Here is a 25869-nt window from a genome sequence, read left to right on the forward strand (position 1 = left end):
AATATTAATTAAAAATTTAATAGTACAAAACATTTGTATTCTTACGTGTGTATTCTTAAACACAAATCATTGTAAAGTATGTTGCATTATATTTGCCCAATACCATAATTAATTACCAGTTCAAACACCACAATCACAATAGTACATCAATGATAATCACCATGCGCAAAACGAATACGATTTCATACTGCAGCGTTCATGTTGTATCAGCAGCCACATAATTAAGTAATATCAAATAATAGTAATTATTTAAAATGAATATTAGAACGATATTTAATCAAAATGAACTAACACTATTTTATAAAATAAATAATATTAATGACTACTATTCATGTAAGAACTATGGTTACATGATGTTTATTCACTAGCTACTAAGAATAGGCGAAAAATAAAAACAAAACTACTCAATCTTCTTTAACCACAGATCCATCACCGATCAAGTGATCTATTTTTCCATCATGACGCTCAAAGAAGTCTGCCACATCTAAGTGGGTGATGTCAAATTCATTGTCATAGACAAAATTAGCTTCAGGGCCTTTGTTCTTTAGAGATGCTTGATAAAGCTCAACCAAACGTCTTGGTACACGACAAATATTTGTCCAATGGCCTTTTCCACCTCAACGATAACATTCGGTTTCTGAACCATTTGCCTTTGGTTTCTCATCTTTCCCTTTCTACTTTTGGTGGTTATTTTGGGGGGGGTGATCAACACTAGGAAAATTTCTTCCTTGTCCACGGCCACGGCCACGACCATGACCACGACCACGACCACGAATAGGGCCACGGCCTTTTCCACGCTTAGCATAATGGGAATACACCTTATCCACTTCAGGCAATGGTGTAGACCCAGTGGGTCGATTTTCGTGATTTCTCATGAGCAAGTCATTGTTTCGCTCAGCCACAAGGAGAAGAGAAATCAACTCAGAGTACTTTTTGAAACCTTTCTCTCTGTATTGCTGTTGCAAGACCATATTGGAGGCATGAAACGTTGTGAACATTTTTTCAAGCATATCATAATCAGTGATAGTATCTCCACAGAGTTTCAATTTAGAAGTAATTCTGAACATCGTAGAATTATATTCAGAAATAGACTTAAAGTCTTGGAGCCTCAGATGAGCCCAATCATATCGTGCTTGTGGAAGAGTGACCAACTTTAAGTTGTCATATATTTCCTTTAAGCCATTCCACAAAACAAGTGGATCTTTGACTGTGAGATATTCTATTTTTAACCCTTCATCAAGGTTATGGTGCAAGAAAATCAAGGCCTTAGCACAGTCTTGGGTGGATGATTTAGTTTTTTCTTTAATGGCGTCTCCAAGACTCATTGCATCTAAATGGATTTCAGCATCCAACACTCATATCATATAGTTCTTGCCCGAAATTTCAAGGGCAACGAACTTTCTTTTCATAATATCAGTCATAATTAAAAGAGAAGAAAAGTTGTACCTTAATCTTTTTGAGACGGTAGAGTCTCGTGCTGATAACGTGTGATAAAACAATAAAAGTAGAAGAACAATATTGCAGAGAAAGAAAGAGAAGAAATTCTTATTGAATTTTGGGATGATTTACAATGGGGTAAGACCCCTCTATTTATAAGGGAAAAATGACTTAGCCACAAAGTAAAACTCTCTGCAAGATAGACAACGTTCACTCTAAATAGAATTCTACTCATAACATTTTGAAAATTATTCTCTTATTTTACAAGCAAAGTATGTTTTGTAAACCAAAGTTTAAGTGCAAATTAATATAGTCAACATCATTCAAAGCGACAAGGACAAGCACCAAATTGTGGAGCAAATCCTGTGACCACGATAAGGAAATCTACATCATGTACGTCACCTTGAATTATGCTACTAATCGTAGATGATAGTACAAATTAAAGTCTTAATTTCATCTGTTGGTTAGTTTGAAGGCCATTTTTTTATGCTTGAAAATGACCTCCTTTTTAAATTTTGACAATGCCAACTGTTTCTGGTTGGAATTCTACATTTTAGGTTTCGTTTTCGGCTGGTAGTTTTGTCGGTTGAAGCTTAATTTAGTGGTGCACATTAATTGTGGCAGTCGCAAATTCGGCTGAACCCAATAATTTTGGTTCAAATCATGTATTTACTTTGAAATTTTTGTTAAAATTTTACAAATTATTAATTTAGAACTCAGTAATATAAAAGGATTAAGAATTCTAAACTCATAAACTCGAAATCCTAGTTCCGCCTCTATGCACATATATGAGTTCTTAATTCTACTTTTCTTTGGGTTCTTTCATTTTCTTGAAGGTGAGTCTTAATTCCTAAATGAAAGACCTGCTTCTGGCTCCATGCACGAAGCAAATAATAAGTGTATTAACGTGTGTCCCCAACTTGCACCAATAGCTAGTTTTAGGTCGTTACATTTACATTTTATTCATTAACGTATAAAAAGTGCTTACACAATTAAATATGACTATAGGTAATTAGTGTTTACATTATAAGTATGAGCTACTAACTTTGTAGAAAGAGTGAATAATTAATTACACATAACGTATGAGAAATTTACTCAATTAAATATGACTGTAGCCTGTAGGTAAGAGTTTACGTCAATTGTGAGCTGCTAACTTGGTAAACAGAGTGAATGATAAAATTACACAACGTATAAGAGATTTAACATGCTCAAGTAATAAAATTCAAACTCTTTTACTATTGACGCTTGACCATAAAATCTAGTTATTTGCGGACAAATGAATTTCTCTATATATTGATCTACAACCGTAGAAACGGTCTCTCGAAGAAAATATAGGGTAAGGCTGTGTACAATAGACCCTTGTGGTCTGGTCCTTTCACAAACACCGCACATAATGGAAGCTTAATGCACTGGACTGTCCTTTTGTTGATCTAGCGCCTTGTCCCTTCTTCTCTACTAGCAGGGGAGATGCAACTGAGGGGGAAGATCAGAACCTTGAGTTCAAGCCAAAGGACTTTCTACAGGAGCAAGGATACAATTAAGACCGCAGAACTTGATTCATCTTCTTTCACTGAGTGCTCGAGAGATAGAAAACTGAAACGGGGAGCTAATGTCTTGGTATTCCTGCAAAGACAATCTCTGATTTTGTATATGGTCAAAACCGAGCTCATCTATTGCACGACGTATCGGGGCTGAAACGTGATGGGTTAAAGATCAGCTCCAGATTATATCGAACTAAGGTATGAAGTTAGAGCATGCGTCTTCAAGATCATCGAGCTCGTAGCTCCGAAATCGACCCCGACTCTGATCGAGCTCAAGGAAATATTATCGGACCGTATAACGAAAGGACGAAATATCCGTAACCGGTCGGATATCATGGCGAGAATCTTGACACGTATCAATGAGACCAACTAATTTGCAAATTGTGAGATTTCTTACCTTTTATGGAATTGTATCTAAAGTATGACTCCCCTACTATGTAAAGGGTCTGATTATTTGTAATACACATTGGAACACGCATCCAAAGGCAATAAATTATTATTTCTAGTCCTTATTATCTTGTTATTCTATTCTGACATCGATTGAAGCAAATTCTAGCTCGAGGGTGACTCACCTTCAAGGCTAACACTGTTCAACTTGTGTGGTTTGCATTCATTTTGCTATCATTGATTTCAATATTAATCTGTTTTCTCAGTTTGTGTCAAATTATATCACGTATCCTTAAAACCGCATATAAATTCAATTGTTATCCAATTTTAAGGGTAAACAATTTGGCGACCACCGTGGGACGAAGGATAATAGTGGTTATTTGATACGAATTTTCATAACACACACTATTTTTCACTTGTTCTTTGAAGTGTCTTTAATTTCAGGGTTAAGCTCAAAATGTCAAACTCACAATTTGCACCTCTACCTACTGACAATGTGTTTGATCACCACGGTGAAAACAATAACATAGCTCCCGGTAACGAGGTACCGCCCGTTGATCCCGTCGAAATTCCAATTGCGGACCCGTTGGACGCTAATTCGCATATGGCTATCGGCACTAGCCTCCCTCCTGACCCCGAGAATAGCATCCGTAGTGGAGCCCGGTTAACGGCACAAATACTCAAAACAATGAAGGAGACGGGGTCAATCTACAGATGATCTTCGAAATATTGCAGGCTCAACATGCGACAATAGCTCAGCTACAAAACCAGAATCACGTACCGAGCAGGATCGAGCCTGATCCATCTCGTGAGATCACTCGTAGGGAGGAACCGGTCGCGAAAAGGTCGAATGGGAGCTAGTCGGGTAACAATCCGAAAATCAGAAAGATGCTCGAAAAACTGACAAAACGAAAAGAATCAGGGGAAAAGAAAATCGAAGCAAACGACAAAAAGGTGAAAACCTACAATTCTAGGGTCGACCAGATCCTGGGAGCGCCTCCGATATTGAAAGGCTTGGATTCTAAGAAGTTTGTACAAAAAGTTTTCCCTCTGAGTGCGGCTCCAAAGCCGATCCCTAAAAAGTCCTGCATGCCCGAGATTCCTAAGTACAACAGAACGACAGATCCAAACGAGCATGTCACTTCATACACATGCGCCATCAAAGGAAACGACTTGGAGGATGATGAGATCTAGTCTTTCTTGCTGAAGAAATTCTAAGAAACCCTGTCAAAGGGTGCCATAATATGGTATCACAACTTATCCCCTAAGTATGTTGATTCATTTGCTATGCTTGCAGACTCTTTTGTGGAAACACACGCTGGGGCTATCAAGGTCGAAACCAGGAAATTAAACCTCTTCAAAGTAAGGCAAAAGAATAATGAGATGCTTAGAGAGTTCGTATCTCGATTTCAAATGGAACGGATGGACCTGCCACCAGTTGCTGATGACTGGGTTGTTCAAGCTTTTAACCAAGGACTCAATGTTCGAAGTTTGATGGCTTCACATCAATTGAAGCAAAATCTGATAGAATATCCGCTTATTACTTGGGTTGATGTGCAAATCGGTATCAATCAAAGATCAGAGTCGAAGATAATCAACTAGGGGATCCTTCCGGGTCCGTTTATTCTATTAGAGCCGCTGGAAGAGTCAAGAGAGATATTGGTCATGAACCAAGGTCGAAAAGGGATCGATACCAACCATACAATGAGGATCGAAGAAGCAATGGTTCCGGACGGAGTTCTATACAAAATGAGAGGAGAAACGAACGAGGCCAGAGCAACCGGGGACTCGTGAGCAAGAATGGTTTCGACAGACCTATCGGACTCATGAGGAGGTAGATCGATTATTCAACAACGGGCATCTTCAACAAAAATCTTGAATGACCGAGCCAAGAATCATTTCAGAAATAAGGACTCCAATAAACAAACCGAGAAAGAAGAACCTCAACACGTCATCCACACGATCATTGGAGGGGTTAATGTCCCTCAAGGTACGATGTTAAAACGCACCAAAGTATCCATCACAAGGGAGAAACGGAGTTGAGATTACATACCAAAAGGAACTTTGTCTTTCAGCGAGGAGGATGCAGAAGAAATCATGTAGCCCCACAACGATGCACTGGTAATATCTGTACTCATGAATAAATCTCGAGTTAAACGTGTGTTAATTGATCCAGGTAGCTCGACAGTTCGTGCCACACATGCTCGGAATAGGGTTTCTGCAACATGAAGTCCTCGACCCACTCCTTGAGTTGAGGAACTGCATTCGGCATTCGAGCAATGGTGCACCATAAAACGTCGATAATATGGGAGGAAAAGGGAAAAACAAAATCATTAAGGCAAAGTTATACTTACGTTTCATGTTCCATTTCTTGGGAAATGGCATGTCCTCGACCGAGATTAAAATCAAAGTTTTCACACGAATGAATTGGCCCATCCAGCCTCGGTCCCGATCCTCGTCTGTACTTGAGAATGGGACCCTACTGGCCTGGCGGACAAGTTTTATTAATCCCCCTCGATAGAGTGGGGGACTGTGCAGGCGCATGAAATGATAAAGGGTTAAGGGGCAACCCTTAGTTATGTTTAAAAAAGAGCAGAGGACAATCACTATCCTTCAGAAAGAGGGATGAATCTGACTGAGGGTCACCTCGTACCTCTTGCAGAAGGCAATGATAACCGGGTCTAAGGGATCCAACATGAAGGGATAAGTGTAAATACTTAAAAAAAACTCCACGTGGGTAGTAATTGCCTCCTCAGGCGAAGGCACCACCACATGTTTATCAGCCCAGTTGCAATCCTCTTTGACCTTGGAGAGGAGATCATAGGAGATCGAGCATATATATCTCGAGACCGTCTCGCATCGACCCGGAACCGAAGAAGTTTTTTTGACCTTGAAATCAGCATCGGTCGAGCAGCCACCAGGAACAAGCTCTTCAGGGTGAGGTTCCACCGCTAATCCCTCGACGGCATGTTGTGATAAAGAGGGAGTCTCTTTTTATGGAACTGTCTTAGAAGTTTGCACCATTTTTCTTTTGAATAAAGATGAAGAAGAGAAAGTTAAAAGGTCACGCTTAACGTTTTGGAATGGACATAAGCAAATATTCTTGCAAAAGCCTCAGGAGATCTGGTACAAGTGTTGGAGAATACAAAGGGTTGTTGAGAACAAAAGAAGATGAGGTTTAAACGTAAAGTTTGAATGAATGAAAGTTTGAGTATTTATAGTTTACAAATGACGGTTCAAAACCAGTAATGGCCGAGCAGGAACTGACGAACATTAAATTCCATTAAAGACATGACTGACGAGACGTTTCGTTAGTAAAATCATTTCTAGCGCAAGAATCAAGACGAAGATCGGGGCTCATATCGTTTCTCGTCGTTTACTCTCCAAAAAATGAGGGGACTATCTGTATACGGTCAAAACCGAGCTCATCTATTGCATGACAGATCGGGGCTGAAACGTGATGGGTTAAAGATCGACTCCGAATTATATCAAACTAAGGTATAAAGTAAGAGCATGTGTCTTCAAGATCATCGAGCTCGTAGCTCCAGAATCGACCCCGACTGCGATCAAGCTCAAGGAAATATTATCAGACCGAATAACGAAAGGACAAAATATTCGTAACCGGTCGGATATCATGGCGAAAATCTCAGCACGTATCAACGAGAGACCAACTAATTAGCAAATCATGAGATTTCTTACCTTTTGTGGAATTGTATCTAAAGTAGGACTCTCCTACTATAGAAAGGGGGTCTGATTATTTGTAATACACATTGTAACACGCATCCAAAGGCAATACATTATTATTTCTATTTCTTATTATCTTGTTATTCTGTTCTGATATCGATTGAGGCAAATTCTGGCTCGAGGGTGACTCACCTTCAAGGCTAACACTGTTCAACTTGTGTGGTTTGCATTCATTTTGCTATCATTAATTTCAATATTAATCTATTTTCTCAATTTGTATCAAATTATATCACGTATCCTTAAAACCGCGTATAAATTCAATTGATATCCGATTTTGAAGGTAAACAGATTTCCTGTATGTAATCATATGAATGTTGGATGTCATACATCCAAACTCACAAAGAAAATCTCATCATATGAATGTTGGATGTCATACATCCAAACTCACAAAGAAAATCTCAATCTTACTAGAAACCATGTCTTTTATGTGTCAAAGGAAGCTAAAGAATTAAAGGGCTGAGCTATGCCTCTTAATAGTCCGGCTGGTTGACTACCGGAACTTTCACCTTGTTGGTAAGGTTCATTCCCCACCTTATAATTCCCTCTTCATTTTCCCTTCCCATCCCCATAAAGTTACAAAAGATCAAAGAAAAAAAGAACAGATTAACTTTAAATTGTAGCATATAAATTAAAATAGAAACAAAACAAGATAGCCTCCATACTGTAGATAGATATATCATACTTTTTCTCAAAGCAACAGTTATGAGGGAAAACATAAGGGTTAACATCTCAATGTCTTGCCATATTTAAGCTGACAGAAGAAGCCATATGGTCAGCTTCTTCAAATCAAACGACACTAAGGGCTATTTCAACATCAGTATTTTTCTCAGTCCAAAACTTCGGAAGCAGCAAATTAAAGCGTGCTAAATCTATAAAGTATGCAAAATTGTGGTACAAAATGCTCTAAAATTCTCACTGCAGTAGAAGATGAAAATATATAGTAACCGTGTGAGGAGCTCACCTGGTAAATAGTTCTCCTTCATCACTATTCTATATCTACATCTCACAGAAGGAAAAGGCGACACATTATGTATCATGGCCTTTTAAATTTCTAATACATTCACATTGAAGAAAACAAATGAAAGAAAGTAAGTGGAATAGGATCAAAATCTTACAAAGTACTATCTACATCTACTACACAGAGAAGTACCTCCTTTTATCTACCATCAGCTGATGTAAAGGACTCCGCGAATCCAGTTGGTCTTGCAGGGATACTACCCTTACTGTCCTCGAGGTCCACATAACTCAAGTCTTTTCCTTCCGATTCTTGCCATCCCTTCACCATTTGATTGAGGGGAAGACTGTAGTCGATACCACAATATTCCTCCGGATCATCCTCAAGAGGCTTCCATTTCTCAACAAGTGGGCTTAGTACATTCACGGCGTGTCCCATATCGGGCCGTTGGCCTGGTTCTCTTGCAGTGCAGTGACCAGCAAGTTCAGCTAAGGTTGAGATGCTCTCAATGATCTCCTCTTTAACATCCAGAGCTGGATCAATGGCTTCCATAAGCTTCTCTTTAGTGGATTTGATATTCCAGAACCATGCAACCAAGTACTGGCTTTCCTCGGGTCTATCCTCATCAAGTGCCATCATCCCAGTTAGCAACTCCATTAGCACAACACCGAAGCTAAAGACATCTGCTTTCGTGGTGATTTTACCCGTAACTGGATCAAATCAGCAGGTCATATATATGAGTTAAGAAATGGGAATGCCAAAATAATTCATTATACTTCAGAATTGAGTTAAGCATACTCTATGGGTCTATAAAAGTAAAGATTGTCATACAAACATGCCTTTTTTGAAAAAATCATATTTCTTTCTCTTTGATAAAGTAAGCCTTATTAAAAATTATCCCATCATTGAACACAGTCAAAGTACCGATTTTGATGCTGGCATTTCGCTTTATTCTCTTTTATTGTATTTCGGTGCAATGAGAAAAAAACAAAATTATTGATTATACATTTCATATGCAAATAATTAAAAGAGCTCAATGATATGTCCTTGATTGAAGAAAGACAGAAATTCAAACCTAGGCTACAGGAATAACTAGTCAAATAGTTACACTAAGACTGAAAGTAGACAGTATTTCCTAACACTTCAAATAGCAATATAGAAAAAGGAAAAAAAATGGTTACCTGCATATTCAGGTGCCAGATATCCAAACGTTCCGGCCAGCCTGGTGACCACAGATCTCTCTCCATCAGGAGCAAGTTTCACGAGTCCAAAGTCAGACACTTTTGCTCGGAAATCATCACCCAGCAATATATTTGAGGATTTGAGATCTCTGTGTATGAAGCTCTGATGAGCCAACGTGTGTAGATACTCCATCCCTCTAGCGACATCTAAGGCAATATTAAGCCTCTTCTTCCAAGAGAGAGGCTCCAATTTGAAGTTTTTCCAGTGGAAAAGATGCCTACTAAGAGCACCTTGTGACATGTACTCATATACCAGAATTCTTTCATTACCTTCAACAGAGTATCCCAATAGAGATACTAAATGCCGATGTCGGACTTTTGAAAGAACAGCAATTTCAGATCGAAATTCATCCAACGCTTTGTTGCTAATTATCCCAGCTTCCATTCTTTTGACAGCTATTTGTGTCCCATCATCTAATTCTCCCTTATAAACCACGCCAAATCCACCACGCCCAAGTTCATTTTCTGGAGAAAAATTCTTAGTCACATTCCTAAGTACTTGAACCGCTATGAGCAAATTCCCAGCTTCAATCATATGGGATTCACCACTGTGTATGCTAGCAGAACCACTTGCATTCAACGTGGAAAGACTTCCATTAGTGTGATTGGCAATTGCAATCTTGACTACATTATCAGAATCAGACGGATCTCTAGGATGAACCACAAGAGAAGTTGGAGCTTGATGCTTATCTTTACTCTTCTTACGGACATGAATGCACAACGGAATAGCAAGACAAACCAAAACTACAAAACCTGCAATAGGAACCACAACTATGGCTAACTTAAACTTGGAATCTTTCTTTTCTGGTGACTGCTCACCGGGTTTAACAATGACAGAGCTTGAACCGTTGGGTTGTGAAGATGGTACAGACGAAGAGGGTGAAGTCGCAGGGGTCGTGCTGTTGTTTGGCGAAGGATTTGCTCCAGCAGTACCAGAGATCAGCTGCGGATTCCCATTTAAAACAAGTTTCAAAGGGGTGGTAAATTTTGGCAGAGGTGGGGAAATATTGTTATTACTCAAATCAAGGACAGACAAAGATTTCAAGCTAGTCCAAGTAGATGGAATAAAACCAGAAAGATTATTAGATCCAAGATAAATGTGAGTAACAGATTCAAGGTTTGCAATTGAAGGACTCAATGTACCAGAAAGATTAGACCTAGGCAAGTTTATGACACTAACCTTATGGTTATTGTTACAGCTTAATCCCCACCAACTTCCATCACAAGGATTATTACCAGACCATGATTCAACAAGCCTAGATGGATAATTCACTCCATCAAGAAACTCTAAAAGTGACATAACTTCTAAGGCACAAGCTGTCCCTTGTTTGGTTTGACAAAAAGGGTTGGATTGGAAACTAAAATTAGTAGCCTTGAACTTAGGAACTGGACCCATAAAATGATTATTATTCAAATCAAGACTGTCTAATGGCATATTAGCTAAACTTTCAGGGATTAAACCAACAAGTTCATTGCTATTCACATTGAATTCCTTCAAATTTGTTAAATTACCAATACCCTCTGGGATTTTACCTGAAAATTTGTTACCATGAAGCCAAAGACTTGTGAGTGACACCATTGTTGTAACAACATCAATTGGACCACTCATACCATTACCAAATTGATCATTTAACCAAAGCTTCTTGAACACTGTATCTTTGAAAGTGGTTGGAATTGGCCCTGAAAGCCTATTTGTGGACAGCAACAAAACCTCTAAAGAAGACATAGTTCCAAGAAATTCAGGCAAACGACCAATCAAACTACAGTTAATCATTGTCAAATTGAGCAACTGAGCTGAATCTTGCAATCCACTTGGTAATGACCAACCAGTAGTAGCATTCAGAGGATTACTATCCAAAGCCAAAACTTGTAGATTCACAAGTCCATTGAAAAAATCTGATGGGATTGTGTCAAATTGGTTGAAATCCAAGTAAGCAAACTTCAATTCAGACAAGCCACTGAAAGATGGCAACTTCCCACTAAATTGGTTCTTTTGCAAGCCCAAATTCGTGAGCTTTGACAACTGATTCAAGTTGTGTGGTAAAGGGCCTTTTAATCCCAAACCCATGACTTGAATCTGCTGAATTCTGGTGCCAGTACACACAATATGTGGCCAAACTGGAGAACCACAAGGGTCTCCACCATTATCAGGCCATTTCAAAAGCTCAGGATTTTCCAGTCCTTTTCTAAATTCATTGATAATAGCAAAGTCATTGGGGTCTGTAACACTGAAAACAAGTGAAGCAAGAGCAAGAAACAGTGTCACAACAAGCTCCATACATGATCCACAAAGCACCATTGGACATGCATTTAAGACTCCCCACTGAAACAGAACCAAAGAAAGCTACTGTAACATGTGCCACCTAATGGTCAAATCTTGAGACAAGGAGAAAAGAGAGTGTGATAATTGGAGTGAGAAAAAAAAAAAAGCACAATGCTTGTGCTACTAATATGGTGGTGTTCTTGCTGACAATCACAGTGGCTTTAATTTTTAGCAAAATAAAATTAGTAAATAGAGAAAAATAAAATTCAAAAAGCAAAAAAGACAAAGAAGAATAGAAAAGAAAATGAAGAATCTGTTGTTTGAAGATATAGGAGCAAGAAATGACCATAAAAAGTGGATCTTTCATGAGAAATGCTTATCCAAGAAAATACATGTATAATGAATGTCTCTTTAGAAGGAGAGCCTCGGTGAGGTTACGGGTTCGTGGTAGAAACATTAACTTGCACAAATACAGTATGCAGGTTAATCATGAACTTTGTGCATAACAGAAGCTTAGTACATGCCTCTTTTAATGAATGTATGTTTAGGGGGAATGTCTTGAATTTTCTTTGTATTACGAAGGAAAGTGCTGGTAGGGGTATTATAGCCTTTCTGACAAGCATACACCCGTAAGTATTTAATTACATCTAACTTTCCATATGGACCTCGCTGGTATGGTTGATTGTGGAAAGTAATACCAAGTCTTTTTATTATTATTTTTATCTTTTTGGGACAAGAAATCTTTTATTTAATGAAACCAAAAAGAAAAGGGAAGCACTCCACTAAAATTATTGAGTTTCAGTTGTTTCTTTAACTGTCAAAGGTATTACTTCTCCCGTCCCAAAATGTTTCTTTTTGTTGCTGTTCAAATTTGGTTTCCTCATACTTTGACTAACTCTTTTTATAAATTTTTTTAACAATTTGTAAAAAAAATAAATTAATCTCATAATGTTATTAATACAATTGTAAGAATTTATTTGCATATAGTTTTGAAATTTTGGCTAAATTAGCCTTTTAAAGAGGGAAAAAAAAAGGTGAATAAATTTTGAAAATGAGAGACGGCCCTTTACCCATATATAAATATATGGTCGCAAAACGTACGGTTCCAAACATGTTTTATAAATACTTCTATTAATAACTTTATTTTGAAGTACTACTAGCTCCTTCATATTAATTATCTTGTTTCTCTTTTACATGTCTTTTAAGTATAAATAAATAAGCTTCTTACTACAATATCGACCTTACTTATATCTTTAAGTATTCAACATATTAATTTCTCTTCAATAGTTTTTTACTCTCCCATTTGAATTTTCTATGCTAGTTTTTTACTTTCAAGGCATTTAATACTAATTAACCCTAAACCCTATTATTTTGAAAAAATATATATATAGTAAGCATGACAATTAATATGAGGGAGTAATATTTTAATGACGTACAACAAATCCCTTTGTAATTAAAATTTTATTCGTTTCTGACAGTACCATTAAAGGAAATCCCAAAGGAAAGATATTCGTTGACGTGTTTAAAACAACCGTAATTATTTAATGCATGCATGACAAGTTAGCATGACTATTAATTAATGTTCATAAATGTAAATTGGCAATATGTTTTAAGTAGTTGGACTTGTATATTTATTGAAGCGTAAATTTTGACATTCCTTCGGATTATGGTAGGTCGAGAGTTTAATGTGTAAAACAGAGTAAAAATGAATACTATAGTTTGGGGTTAATAATGTAAAAGTTTGCGGCAGTCTCATAGAAGTCCACAAGAAATACTTGTGGACTTTTAGCAATCAAAATTACCTCATGATAAACTGCTAGCTAGTTTTCTTTATAAAAAAAAAATTACCTCATGATAGATAGACTTTCTAGTAAATTAATATGCCATTTTACATGAAAAGCTAGAAAAAAATGCCAGCATGCATAAAGTAGGACATTCTGTTTTTTTCTTTATCCGGCAACTATTTTCAGAATTAAATTTAGTAGGCATTTGGACATAAAAATTATAATTTTTGGAAAAAAGTAACATTTGGAATTAAGTTAAAAATGGTATTTAGAATTTAAAATTATATTTGAACATGTATTTTACTTGAAATATTGTAAATTTTTATGAGTGAGCAAAAAAATATTTCTAAATTTTTTGAAAAAGAGGTCAAAACCACTTTTTGGTTTTAAAAAAACTCATTTTTGAATTTTTTTCAAAAACGATGCAAAAATTTATGGACAAACACATTTTTGTATGGACAGACGGAGTCTTACTATGTTGATATTTTTGGAATTTTGAAATGTAAAATGAAAATAATGAACTTTTTTTTTTGGTAATTAAAAAACTTTTATTTACCAGTAACATTTTCAATGTTGTGTTCAAGCTTAATCTTGACATAAGCCCCAGATTTTAGCCATTCAATTCACTGTCCTCTTGACTAACTACTATACTACTAGGTATGCCATCTAACTGCACATTAGGATAGTAGTTAAGCTCCATCAATCTTCGTTGTAGTCGCAACTTAGTAGCTCCTCGACCATGCACATCTTGTGTTATTATTTTACTCAGCACTGCTGCTGATCGCTGCTTTCCTTGAAAAATTCTACCATTCCTCTCTTGCCATATATAGTACAGACTGCCTGCAAGAGTTAGTTTATATAGTTCAACTATTGTGCTCCTCCCCTTGTATTGTCTTTCAGCCCACTCGATCTCATTTGTCCATGTCATCGCTTGTCTATGAATACCTTACCATTGTAGCATTGTTGTTCATACTCTTGAAGAATAAGAGCAGTTAAAAAATAAGTGATCAATAGTTTCCTTTGCAGTGTTACAGAGTGCACAAATTGTATCTTCCACATAGCCACATCCCCTCAATCTATCTTTAGTTAACAGCCTTTTATGTGCAGCCAGAAATACTGTGAAAATTCACTTTGGCAACCCAGCATTATTGCATACCAGTTTCCTCCATGACACTCTAGCAAATTCACCTCTAATCTTCACATACATGGTCTTGAAAGAGAACTTCCTCATTCCCTCTACATCCTCCTCTGTATAACCAGCTTCCTCAAAGTATTGTTTGGCTTTCAGCACCTTCTGTACAATCCATGAGGCTTGCTTTGGGTCAATGCTTCATAGTGAATTCTGTTTCTTGTAGTATACATGTATCCATTGAACTCACATCTTATCTTTTTTCTTGCATAGGTTCCATAGAAGCTTGCATATAGCTGCCTTATTCTATGCCCCTATATCAAGCAAATTTAGACCACCTGCTGCTTTAGGCTGGCACAACTTGTCCCATGATAATAATGCTTTCTGTGATACTTCCACACCTTCAGTCCATAGAAATGTTCGACACACACTTTCAATAAGCTGGATCAGCTTCTTTGGCAACAGAAACACCTGGGACCAGAACACTTGCATAGAGAAAAGTACACTCTTAATTATTTAATTATTTGAATTATTCCTGCATAGGACAGAAACCTTGAGGTCCAAGACTGAATTCTCCCTATCATTTTTCAATTAGAGGCTGGCACTGTACCACTGATAATCTCTTAGAACTGAGTGGCACTCCCAAGTATCTGACTGGTAGTGTCCCTTTTACAAAGCCTAGGACTTGTAAAATCTCCTGTTGCTTGTCTTCATGCACTCTACCAAAAAATATAGAGCTTTTGTCAGCATTAGCCACTAAACCTGATGCCTTTGAAAACTCCTGAAAACACTGATGCAGTAGCGGGCCAGATATAGTATATCCTCGGCAGAACATCAATAAGTCATCAGCAAAACTCAACTGCACTATGTTTATTTTGCCACATTTAGGGTGGTAATTGAAATAGGATCCCTTTTGAGTGTCTTCAGTAGTCTAGTCAGATACTCCATAGCCAATACAAATAGATAAGGAGATAGGGGATCTCCCTGTCTCATTCCTTTCTTAGCTTGAAATAGCCTTGTAGGTTTCCCATTAATGATGATGAAGTATGAGACTATTGTCACACATCTCATGATCCATTGCACAAATCTCCCTGAGAGCTGTAAATATGTCAACACCTGCTCTAAATAACCCCATTCTATGGAATCCTAAGCCTTATTCATGTCTACTTTCATCATACATCTAGGAGAACACACCTTTCCTATCATACCCTTTAACTAATTCATGGCTAAGTATTATGTTATCATTTATCAGTCTGATACGAACAAAAGCTGACTGAATTTTATACATCAACCCATCCATCACTCCTTGTAATCTATTAGTTAGTACTTTAGATATACGTTTGTATAGCAGTGTACAACATGATATTGGCATGTATTCAGTAAATTTAGAAGGATTTTTCACCTTACGTACAAGTGTTACTGTTGTACAATTTATAGGTTGGTATATAGTTGAGCTTGAGAAGAACTCCATTACTACATTTGTAATTGTATCTCCTATTACAGGCTAAGCTTTCTTGAAGAATACTACATTGAAACCATTCCAACCAGGGGCTTTGTTGTCACCTAGCTAGTTTTCTTTTGTAAAAAAAATTACCTCATGATAGATAGGTTTTCTAGTAAATTAATATGCCATTTTACATGAAAAGCAAGGAAAAAAAATCCAGCATTCTTAAAGTAGGACATTCTATTTTTTTCTTTATCCGGCAACTATTTTCAAAATTAAATTTAGTAGGCATTTGGACATAAAAATTATAATTTATGAAAAAAGTAACATTTGGAATTAAGTTAAAAATGGTATTTAGAATTTAAAATTATATTTGAACATGTATTTTACTTGAAATATTGTAAATTTTTATGAGTGAGCAAAAAAATATTTCTAAATTTTTTGAAAAAGAGGTCAAAACCACTTTTTGGTTTTAAAAAAACTCATTTTTGAATTTTTTTCAAAAACAATGCAAAAATTTATGGACAAACACATTTTTGTATGGACAGACGGAGTCTTACTATGTTGATATTTTTGGAATTTTGAAATGTAAAATGAAAATAATGAACTTTTTTTTTTGGTAATTAAAAAACTTTTATTTACCAGTAACATTTTCAATGTTGTGTTCAAGCTTAATCTTGACATAAGCCCCAGATTTTAGCCATTCAATTCACTGTCCTCTTGACTAACTACTATACTACTAGGTATGCCATCTAACTGCACATTAGGATAGTAGTTAAGCTCCATCAATCTTCGTTGTAGTCGCAACTTAGTAGCTCCTCGACCATGCACATCTTGTGTTATTATTTTACTCAGCACTGCTGCTGATCGCTGCTTTCCTTGAAAAATTCTACCATTCCTCTCTTGCCATATATAGTACAGACTACCTGCAAGAGTTAGTTTATATAGTTCAGTTATTGTGCTCCTCCCCTTGTATTGTCTTTCAGCCCACTCGATCTCATTTGTCCATGCCATCGCTTGTCTATGAATACCTTGTCATTGTAGCGTTGTTGTCCATACTCTTGAAGAATAAGAGCAGTTAAAAAATAAGTGATCAATAGTTTCCTTTTCAGTGTTACAGAGTGCACAAATTGTATCTTCCACATAGCCTCATCCCCTCAATCTATCTTTAGTTAACAGCCTTCTATGTGCAGCCAGAAATACTGTGAAAATCCACTTTGGCAACCCAGCATTATTGCATACCAGTTTCCTCCATGACACTCTAGCAAATTCACCTCTAATCTTCACATACATGGTCTTGAAGGAGAACTTCCTCATTCCCTCTACATCCTCCTCTGTACAACCAGCTTCCTCAAAGTATTGTTTGGCTTTCAGCACCTTCTGTACAATCCATGAGGCTTGCTTTGGGTCAATGCTCCATAGTGAATTCTGTTTCTTGTAGTATACATGTATCCATTGAACTCACATCTTATCTTTTTTCTTGCATAGGTTCCATAGAAGCTTGCATATAGCTGCCTTATTCTATACCCCTATATCAAGCAAATTTAGGGCACCTGCTGCTTTAGGCTGGCACAACTTGTCCCATGATAATAATGCTTTCTGTGATACTTCCACACCTTCAGTCCATAGAAATGTTCGACACACACTTTCAATAAACTGGATCAGCTTCTTTGGTAATAGAAACACATAGAACCAGAACACTTGGATAGAGAAAAGTACACTTTTAATAGTTGAATTCTTCCTGCATAGGACAAAAACCTTGAGGTCCAAGATTGAATTCTCCCTAGCATCTTTTCAATTAGAGGTTGGCACTGTACCAATGATAATCTCTTAGAACTGAGTGCACTCCCAAGTATCTGACTGGTAGTGTCCCTTTTACAAATCCTAGGATTTGTAAAATCTCATGTTGCTTGCCTTCATGCACTCCACCAAAACATATAGAGCTTTTGTCAGCATTAGCCACAAAACCTAATGCCTTTGAAAAATCCTGAAAACACTGATACAGTAGCTGGACAGATATAGTATCTCCTCATTAGAACAACAATAAGTCATCAGCAAAACTCAGCTGCACTATGTTTACATTTAGGATGGTAATTGAAATTAGGATCCCTCTTGAGTGTCTTCAGTAGTCTAGTCAGATACTCCATAACCAATACAAATTGATAAGGAGATAGGGGATCTCCCTGTCTCTGTCCTTTCTTAGCTTGAAATGGCCTTGTAGGCTGCTCATTAATGATGATGGAATATGAGACTGTTGTTACACATCTCATAATCTATTGCACAAATCTCCTTGGGAGCTGCAAATATGTCAACACCTGCTCTAAATAACCTCATTCAATTGAATCATTAGCCTTCTTCATGGCTACTTTCGTCATGCATCTAGGAGAAACACCTTTCCTGCCATACTCTTTAACTAATTCATGGCTAAATATTATGTTGTCATTTATCAGTCTGCTAGGAACAAAAGCTGACTGACTTTTATCCATCAACCCATCCATCACTCCTTGTAATCTATTAGTTAGTACTTTAGATATAAGTTTGTTAGAAGGATTTTTCACCTTAGGTACAAGTGTTACTGTTGTACAATTTATAGGTTGGTATATAGTTGAGCTTGAGAAGAACTCCATTACTGCATCTGTAATTATATCTCCTATTACAGGCCAAGCTTTCTTGAAGAATAATGCATTGAAACCATTACAACCAGGGACTTTCTTGTCACTTATGCTTTTTAGAGCATGATATATCTCCTACTTTGATACTTCTGCTACCAGTTGCAGTTATTGTACTCTATTCAGCATAGGGCCATCTCTCATGACTACTGGATTAATAACATGCAACTCATTTTCTGAGGTACTTAATAATTGTTGATAGAAACCTATCACTTCCTCCTCAATTCCCTGCTTTGCTCGCACTGTTCCCTATTACCCTTTACTAATCTCCTGATTTTGTTCTGATTGCATCTGTTTTTCATACTTGCAAAGAAATATGTTGTACTGGAATCACCTAGCTTCAACCACTTGACTCTTGACTTTTGTCTCATAATACTTTCCTCCACCCTAACCATTTCTCCAACTGTAGTTTCATATATTTTTCTTCTGCTACTAGAGCCTCAAATTGACCAGGATCCTTCATTTGTTCTTGCATATCAATTAGTCTTTGTCTGCATATTTTGATTCGATTACCAACAACATTATACTCATTATTATTTAAAGCCTTCATAGCATGCTTCACTCTTTTTAATTTCTGCCGACCATTTCTCGTACTGTTCTGTTCCTATGGCCTCTCCCATGCTTCACTTACTATCTTTATAAACTCGTCATGCTCAGCTAACTGATTTAGAAATTTGAATGGCTTAGGACTGTGGTCCTCATCCTCTTCCAGTACTATACTCAGTGGGGAATGATTAGAGCAATGTGGATCCATAACCCATACTTCTAAATATGGCATAGTCAGCATCCATTCAGCATTAATCAAAGCCCTATCAATTCTGCTATAAGTGTGCCTATTTGTCCATGTAAAGCTCCCTTCACTAGTTTTCATTTCTGTCAATCCAGTGCTTTCAATAAACTCATTGAAGTCTCTAATATCCATTCTTGCACAGGGTTACCAATTGGTCTATCTTTCCCTGATCTGATGGCATTATAGTCTCCCATTATCAACCATGGACCTTGTTGTATAGAGTGTAAACTTGTCAGTTCACTCCATAGGCTTCTTCTACCTTCCAAACTATGCAATCCATAAACAGTTGTAAAAGTGAACCTTATATCCAGCCTCCTAATATATACTGAAGTGTGTATAAGTTGAGAAGATCTTTCTAACTCTATGCAGTCTATTTCACTTGTATCCTATAGCAACCATATTCTTCCTTTACTACTATACTCATAGTTGTCTAAACATGCCCATCTAGGGGTGATTTTCTTTATTATTTGCATGACCTTCTGCTCCTTTATTTTATGCTCTAATAATGCAATCATATGTACTTTATTACTGCGTATGGACCACTCCATCTCTTTTTGTCTGGGGATTTTATTTATACCCCTTATGCTCCAAGTTACAAGCTTCATACAGGTATGAAAAGGGGTTGCACATTCCCTTCCTGACCAATATTACCTTGTTATCTACTTGTTCCTTCCTCCATTCGCCTTGGCATTGCTAGCTGCAGTTTAGACTCTGTGAGGAGATTAAAACCATTAAGCATATTGACTACATCAACTGAGTGTCTCTATTTACTTTTAGCTGCTGACTTTCCTATAACTGTCTGCCATACTTGTTCTTCATCTCCTTTCATTACTCTTACACTAGCACTAGCAATTGGTGTACTAGTGCTAGCATTTCCTTCAATATTAGGAGTTGTCATCTTTTGTTGCTCTTTATCAGCTGCTTCCTGCACTTTAAGTATAGTTTAGGTTTCCATTCCTGTTTATGCTTTAGATTCTTAGCCTTAAGCTTTGGTCCTAGCTGCTCATCTATTTGCATTTGTGGCCAACTTGCATACATTTATTACAGAATTCAGGGACCCAATCATATGCTATCTCCTGTACAAACTCCCTCCCATTTAGATCAGTCACCTTTATGGATCTAGGCAGCTCTATAGTAACATCCATCTCCACCAAAACTCTTGCATAGGAGATCCTATCAACTTGAGTAGTACAAGCATAAGATATAGGGGAATTCCCAAGTCACTACTTATCCTGCTTAGTGACTTATTTTCCCAACAGTTCAAAGGCAGATTAGGATATTTGATCCATATTGGTATAGTTTGTAGAACCTCTTCATTGAAATCAAAGATAGCAGACCACACTTTAACAATTATAGGCTTATTATTCATCATGTGAGGCCCTGAATTGAAACTATAGGAATTGGACAGATTATACATTTGGGATATGGAAGTGATTGATGAAATTGATGTGCAAGATAGGCATGAGAAATTAAATGTTTTCTTTGTTAAATAGTTGGAAGATGTGTACCATATGTGGGGTGCACTAACTTATGTAACACAGTGCGGATGAGTTAGACTTGTATGATCATATTATCTAAAAACTTAAATGGTTAGAAAAATATTTTATTTAATTAATTGTATTCGTCCTCCTACAATTAAAGTTGATTGGTTTTTCAGGGCTAAATACATGGGCGGCTCAACCAATTTTGTGTCCTAAATCTAAAACAGACTAAAAGGCCATTAATTTTATTTTGTAAAATCTGTATAATAATGAGATACAAAGCAAACACCTAAGATTTTGGTCGTGGTAAGTGTACAATACGTGATGTGTGAATTAGGTGCATGTCACGATTTAAAACTATGTGTAAATAAAAGTATGGCATTAATTAAGTAGAAGAAGGTAGGGACAATGGTGATAATCCATCGAGTTTCTAACCTTGTGCCCCGTTGCATTTGCAGATTTCTCTTAAAAAGATGAACAAAAAAATTACTTTCTAATTGATGGATCAATAAATATGGTGAAAAAATAGCCAATTAGAAAATTTGAGTTAAAATTAGAAAGTGAAATTATTAGAAATTAAAAAAAAAATATGAGTGTAGATAGATGAGAAAAAATTAAATTTTATAACGAAGGTAAATTGGGGCCTTAATATTTTCAGGGTCTAAGGAAATAGCTTCATTTGCCTTACCTTAGGCTGCCCCTGGCTAAACACATAAATAGTCTTTTTAATTATAAGTAGCGATGAAATTTTTCATTGTCTGTGAATAGATATGCCATCAAGGAACTATTTTATATAAAAGGTGATAATAACGCAAACCTTTTGAAAGATGTTTCTATATTTATCACGCTCAACTATGCCTTATAAAAAGGACTAAGCGGCTGTTGCAAATATAATTCGATTTACAAGTTCGGAGTCGAATCCCACAGAGAACTAAGACTTAGCTACAGTTGTTCAGTATCACTAAGAAACACAAGTCCAAACAATTTCCTAATTATAAAGATTGTGATTCTTATTTTAAACTAATTAACTAGAAAATATTACAGGCAGTAAAATTATTAGCTAAGGAGACTAAGAGTTGGAGACAAGATTAAGGAGGTCTAGAGTTATGATTTTTCCAATTGCCGGAATCCTTCCCGCTAAGTCTTCTATAACATCGCCTATGTATTCTCTACCGATCGTGAGTACTTTGGGTGTTGTATCTCTCTCTCGAGCAACTACCATAATTTACTAGACGTATTCTCTCGAACTACGCTAGCTGGCACTAATTCACCATTCGCTACGATCGTACCAAGGCTTTGTTATCTCTAATCCCGCCTTTAAATCCTCCATATTGATCTCTCACATATGTTAGGAGTGATGTTGTTCAAAAACTACCTAAATATGTACTCTCTCTCGAGCAGTACATACTAAATAGGCACAGTCAATTGATGGTCATTGTAACGACCCGACTGGTCGTTTCATGAGTTACTGCTCCGTTTTCCATATTTCTACTTTCTTATGTGTTGTTCAGCTACATTTCATCGTATTGCATTGGTTGGTTTGGGTTCGGAGTGGTTTTGTAGAAAAATGAGACACTTAGCCTCTTTTTGGGAATATTTAGTTTGAAAAATCAACCGAAAGTTGACTTGTGAGTAAATGATCTCGTAACTTGGCTTCTATGGTTCGGATAGCTTTGTGAGGTTATTTGGGACTTAGGAGCGCGATCGAAATATATTTTGGAGGTCCGTGGAAGATTTAGGCTTGAACTGGCGAAATAGGAATTTTGGCGTTTTCCGGTTAGTAGTGGAAAATTTGATATCAAGGTCGGAATGGAATTTCAAAAATTGGAGTAGGGCCGTTGTGTCATTTGGGACGTGTGTGCAAAATTTCAGGTCACTCGGATGAGGTTTGATAGACGTTTTGATCGATTGCGAAATTTTGAAGTGACTTGAATCCAAGGGTGATTTGTTGTTTCAGTGTTGTTTTGAGTGTTCCGAGGGTTGGTATGAGTTTGAATGGGGATATATAACTTGTTGGCATATTTGGTTGAGGTCCCGAGGGCCTCGGGATGGTTTTGGATGGTTGTCAAAAAGTTTGGACTTGGAGTTGAGTTGTAGATTTTGCTGCTTCTGTTGTTTCCGCACCTGCGAATTAAGGACCGCAGGTGATTGGAGGCAGCCACAGGAGTGGATAATTTACCGCACCTGCAATCCCGCAGGTGCGAAGCCTGGTGCGCAGGTGCGAAAGTTGGCCCTTAAGTGAAAAACCGTAGGTGCGGTTATTTTGACCGCAGAAGTGGTCCGCAAATGCGAAAAGAGAGCCATATGTGCAAAATGCCTGAGCAGAAAGTATAAAATTCCATCTTCATGATTTTCAACTTATTTCCTCTATTTTTAGGCGGGTTTGGATTCTTTTTGAGAGGATTTGAAGAGGGATTCAAGGGGTAACGCTTGGAGGTAAGATTTGTAGACTCAATACTTGATTATATAGTGATTTCTAACTAATTAGACATGAAATTGTTGGAAATTAAGGGTTAAAATTGGAGAATTAGGGCTTCTAATTTGAGAGCTTTGATTGAGGATTTGAGGGGCCATTTGAGGTCCGATTTTGATGTTCTTGTATGTATAGACTCGTGGGAGTATAAGGATTCTTGTGATGTGTTTTTTATTGAATTCCAAGACATGGGCCTGGGGATCGGGTTTGGCCAATTTCGGGAATTTTTAGTTTATTTGATTATTTTTTCTTGGCTTTGTTTCCTTTAGCGTGTATTAATGATATATACTAATTTTGGTTAGATTCGGAGAATTTGGAGGCCGAATTGAGAGGCAAGAGCGTCGTGAGCTAGAGTTTGGCTTGGCTAGAGGTAAGTAACGCTTCCAAACTTTGTTCTGAGGGTTTGAAACCCCAAACTATGTGTTCCATGATTACTATTGAGGTGACGCAAATGCCAAGTGACGGGCGTATAGGCGTGCACCGTGAGAATCGCGGCCTGGATCATTCCATGGCACCGCTTAGTGACTCTTTCTTGTTGATACCTGTGTTGTGATTTTATGATTAAGGTAATGAACTGCAAATCATGCTAATTATCATGTTAAATCTTCACGTCGATACTGTTGAGACCCGAGTGGTTGTTTCTTGCCGTCATCTCATTACATTCATTGATATTCTGTACTCGGTCCTACTCATGCATATAATATCATGTCTCAGTCTCAGTTATAATTATTTGGCACATCATATCTTTGTTTTGGGCTAGTTTCATGACATTGTGAGCCCGTGAGTGTGAGACTAGAGAGTGATGACTAAGTGAGGCCGAGAGCCTGATGTGAGTGACAGTTGTGGGATCGGGTTGCACGCCGTAACGGTTATGTTGATGATTATGATAGCGCTTGGTCTATAGGAGCCCCTCCGAAGTTTGTAACACACCCCAGTGAGTGCAGTTGATGATATTGAGGGATGGATCTTCCCTGGACATGGATCTTGTTCGAAGTATTTATACCTGGAGATGGATCTTCTCTATAGGGCTAGAATAGCCTTCCTCGGTATTGGATGACTGCAATTAGTGAATATATATACTCCGGGATGGATCTTCCTGGGCCAGATGGCCATATACAGTACCGAGTGGTTGAGCACTTGTGAGTGGAGGTACACGGAATATTGATCATGCTATATGTGCATTGATACATAGAGATTTCCTGAGCTTATTACTCTATACTGTTCAGACTGCATTTATTTATTGTTGAGTTTTTAATTGAACTACAAGCATGTCTATTTTTCTATACAGTTTAATGGTATTACCTGTTGAGGTTTGGTTCGTCACTACCTGTCAGTCCATAGTTTGGACTTGTTACTTACTGAGTTGGTTTACTCACATTACCCCCTGCACCTTGTGTGCAGATCCAGGTATCTCGTGCCACGGTAGCGGTTGCTGATCATTTCAATTGTGGACTTTCTTTGGAGATAGAGAGGTAGCTGCCTGGTGATTACAGTCCCGACTTCTCCTTCCTTATCTTCTTCTTAGTGTATTTGTTGGCTATTCTAAGACTATGTTAGTTTTGTTTATTTCAAACAGTTGCAGTAATATGCTCATGACTTAGTGACACCTAAGGTCGGGCTTGTATTTTCTATTTTTTTTTTACTTTATATCTTTTGTCAGATTTCTATTAAAAACATGATTTTACTTAAGTTTTAAATGAAATATGGAGTATTTGAAAATAAGTTGGCTGGCCTAGTTTCACGATAGTCGCCATCATGGTCGGGTCGGTTTTGGGTCATGACAGTCATTCAATCAACAACAACAAACACGTAGTTGAACATGTAGAGAAAATCAACGGTTTAATTATATAAAATATAACAAGAATTCATCCTACAAAAGGTTCCATCAAAACAATAGATAACAAATTATCTATTCATAATAGTATATAAAACTACAATACTAGAATTCATAACCAATAATAGAAATAGAGGAAGAACGAGGGAAAAACGTAAAGTTGAATCCTTCTCCTTCTTGCTCCTAGTGTATTCTTGCTTCTCTAAAGTCTTCTCTCCTTCCAAAGTAGTGTCTCTCTATCCAAAGTAGTGTGTCTTCCCTAAAAATCACGTTTTAGAATGTATTTATAGTGATTAGGGTTTCTATGGGCCGAATTTCCTTCTTCTATTTCGGGTTGGAAAATCTGGTTTTTTTCTACTCCGGTCCCGGTCTGGCGAAGTGAATCTCACTTCGCTGTCCGGGATTTTTTTCTGGTTTCTTTTGCTCCGGTCCCAATTTGATGAAGTGAACCTCGTTTCGCCGTCCGGGACTTTTCTCTTCAGCTCTTTTTCACCAATTTTTCTCCCACTTGATCCTTTTCCACGCAAGTTTATTCCTATACATAAGAAACACGTAATGAACATATTTTCACTTCAAAGGCGATGTGATCTCCCATAACTCACATAAGAAATAATATATAAACATACTAAAAAATATGCACTTTTCACCATTTATCACCACCCCACATTTAAACTCTTACTTGTCCTCGAGCAACTTA

General features: G+C 37.2%; 2 protein-coding genes across 2 annotated transcripts; both read right to left on the reverse strand.

The window, feature by feature from the left end:
- Nucleotides 1-404: 404 nt before the first annotated feature.
- On the reverse strand, nucleotides 405-971 carry LOC138873549 (uncharacterized). Its single transcript, XM_070152019.1, has 2 exons — nucleotides 713-971; nucleotides 405-607 (listed from the first exon to the last, which is right to left on the reverse strand). The coding sequence occupies exons 1-2, from the start codon at nucleotides 969-971 to the stop codon at nucleotides 405-407; spliced, it is 462 nt and encodes a 153-aa protein (XP_070008120.1).
- A 7024-nt stretch (nucleotides 972-7995) lies between these two features.
- LOC104215832 (receptor-like kinase TMK3) lies at nucleotides 7996-11963 on the reverse strand. The gene is made up of 2 exons (XM_009765736.2): nucleotides 9246-11963; nucleotides 7996-8774 (listed from the first exon to the last, which is right to left on the reverse strand). The coding sequence occupies exons 1-2, from the start codon at nucleotides 11602-11604 to the stop codon at nucleotides 8266-8268; spliced, it is 2868 nt and encodes a 955-aa protein (XP_009764038.1). The 5' UTR covers nucleotides 11605-11963; the 3' UTR covers nucleotides 7996-8265.
- Nucleotides 11964-25869: the final 13906 nt, after the last annotated feature.

The sequence above is a fragment of the Nicotiana sylvestris genome, chromosome 7 (assembly GCF_000393655.2).
Source record: "Nicotiana sylvestris chromosome 7, ASM39365v2, whole genome shotgun sequence".
Classification (NCBI taxonomy): domain Eukaryota; kingdom Viridiplantae; phylum Streptophyta; class Magnoliopsida; order Solanales; family Solanaceae; genus Nicotiana; species Nicotiana sylvestris.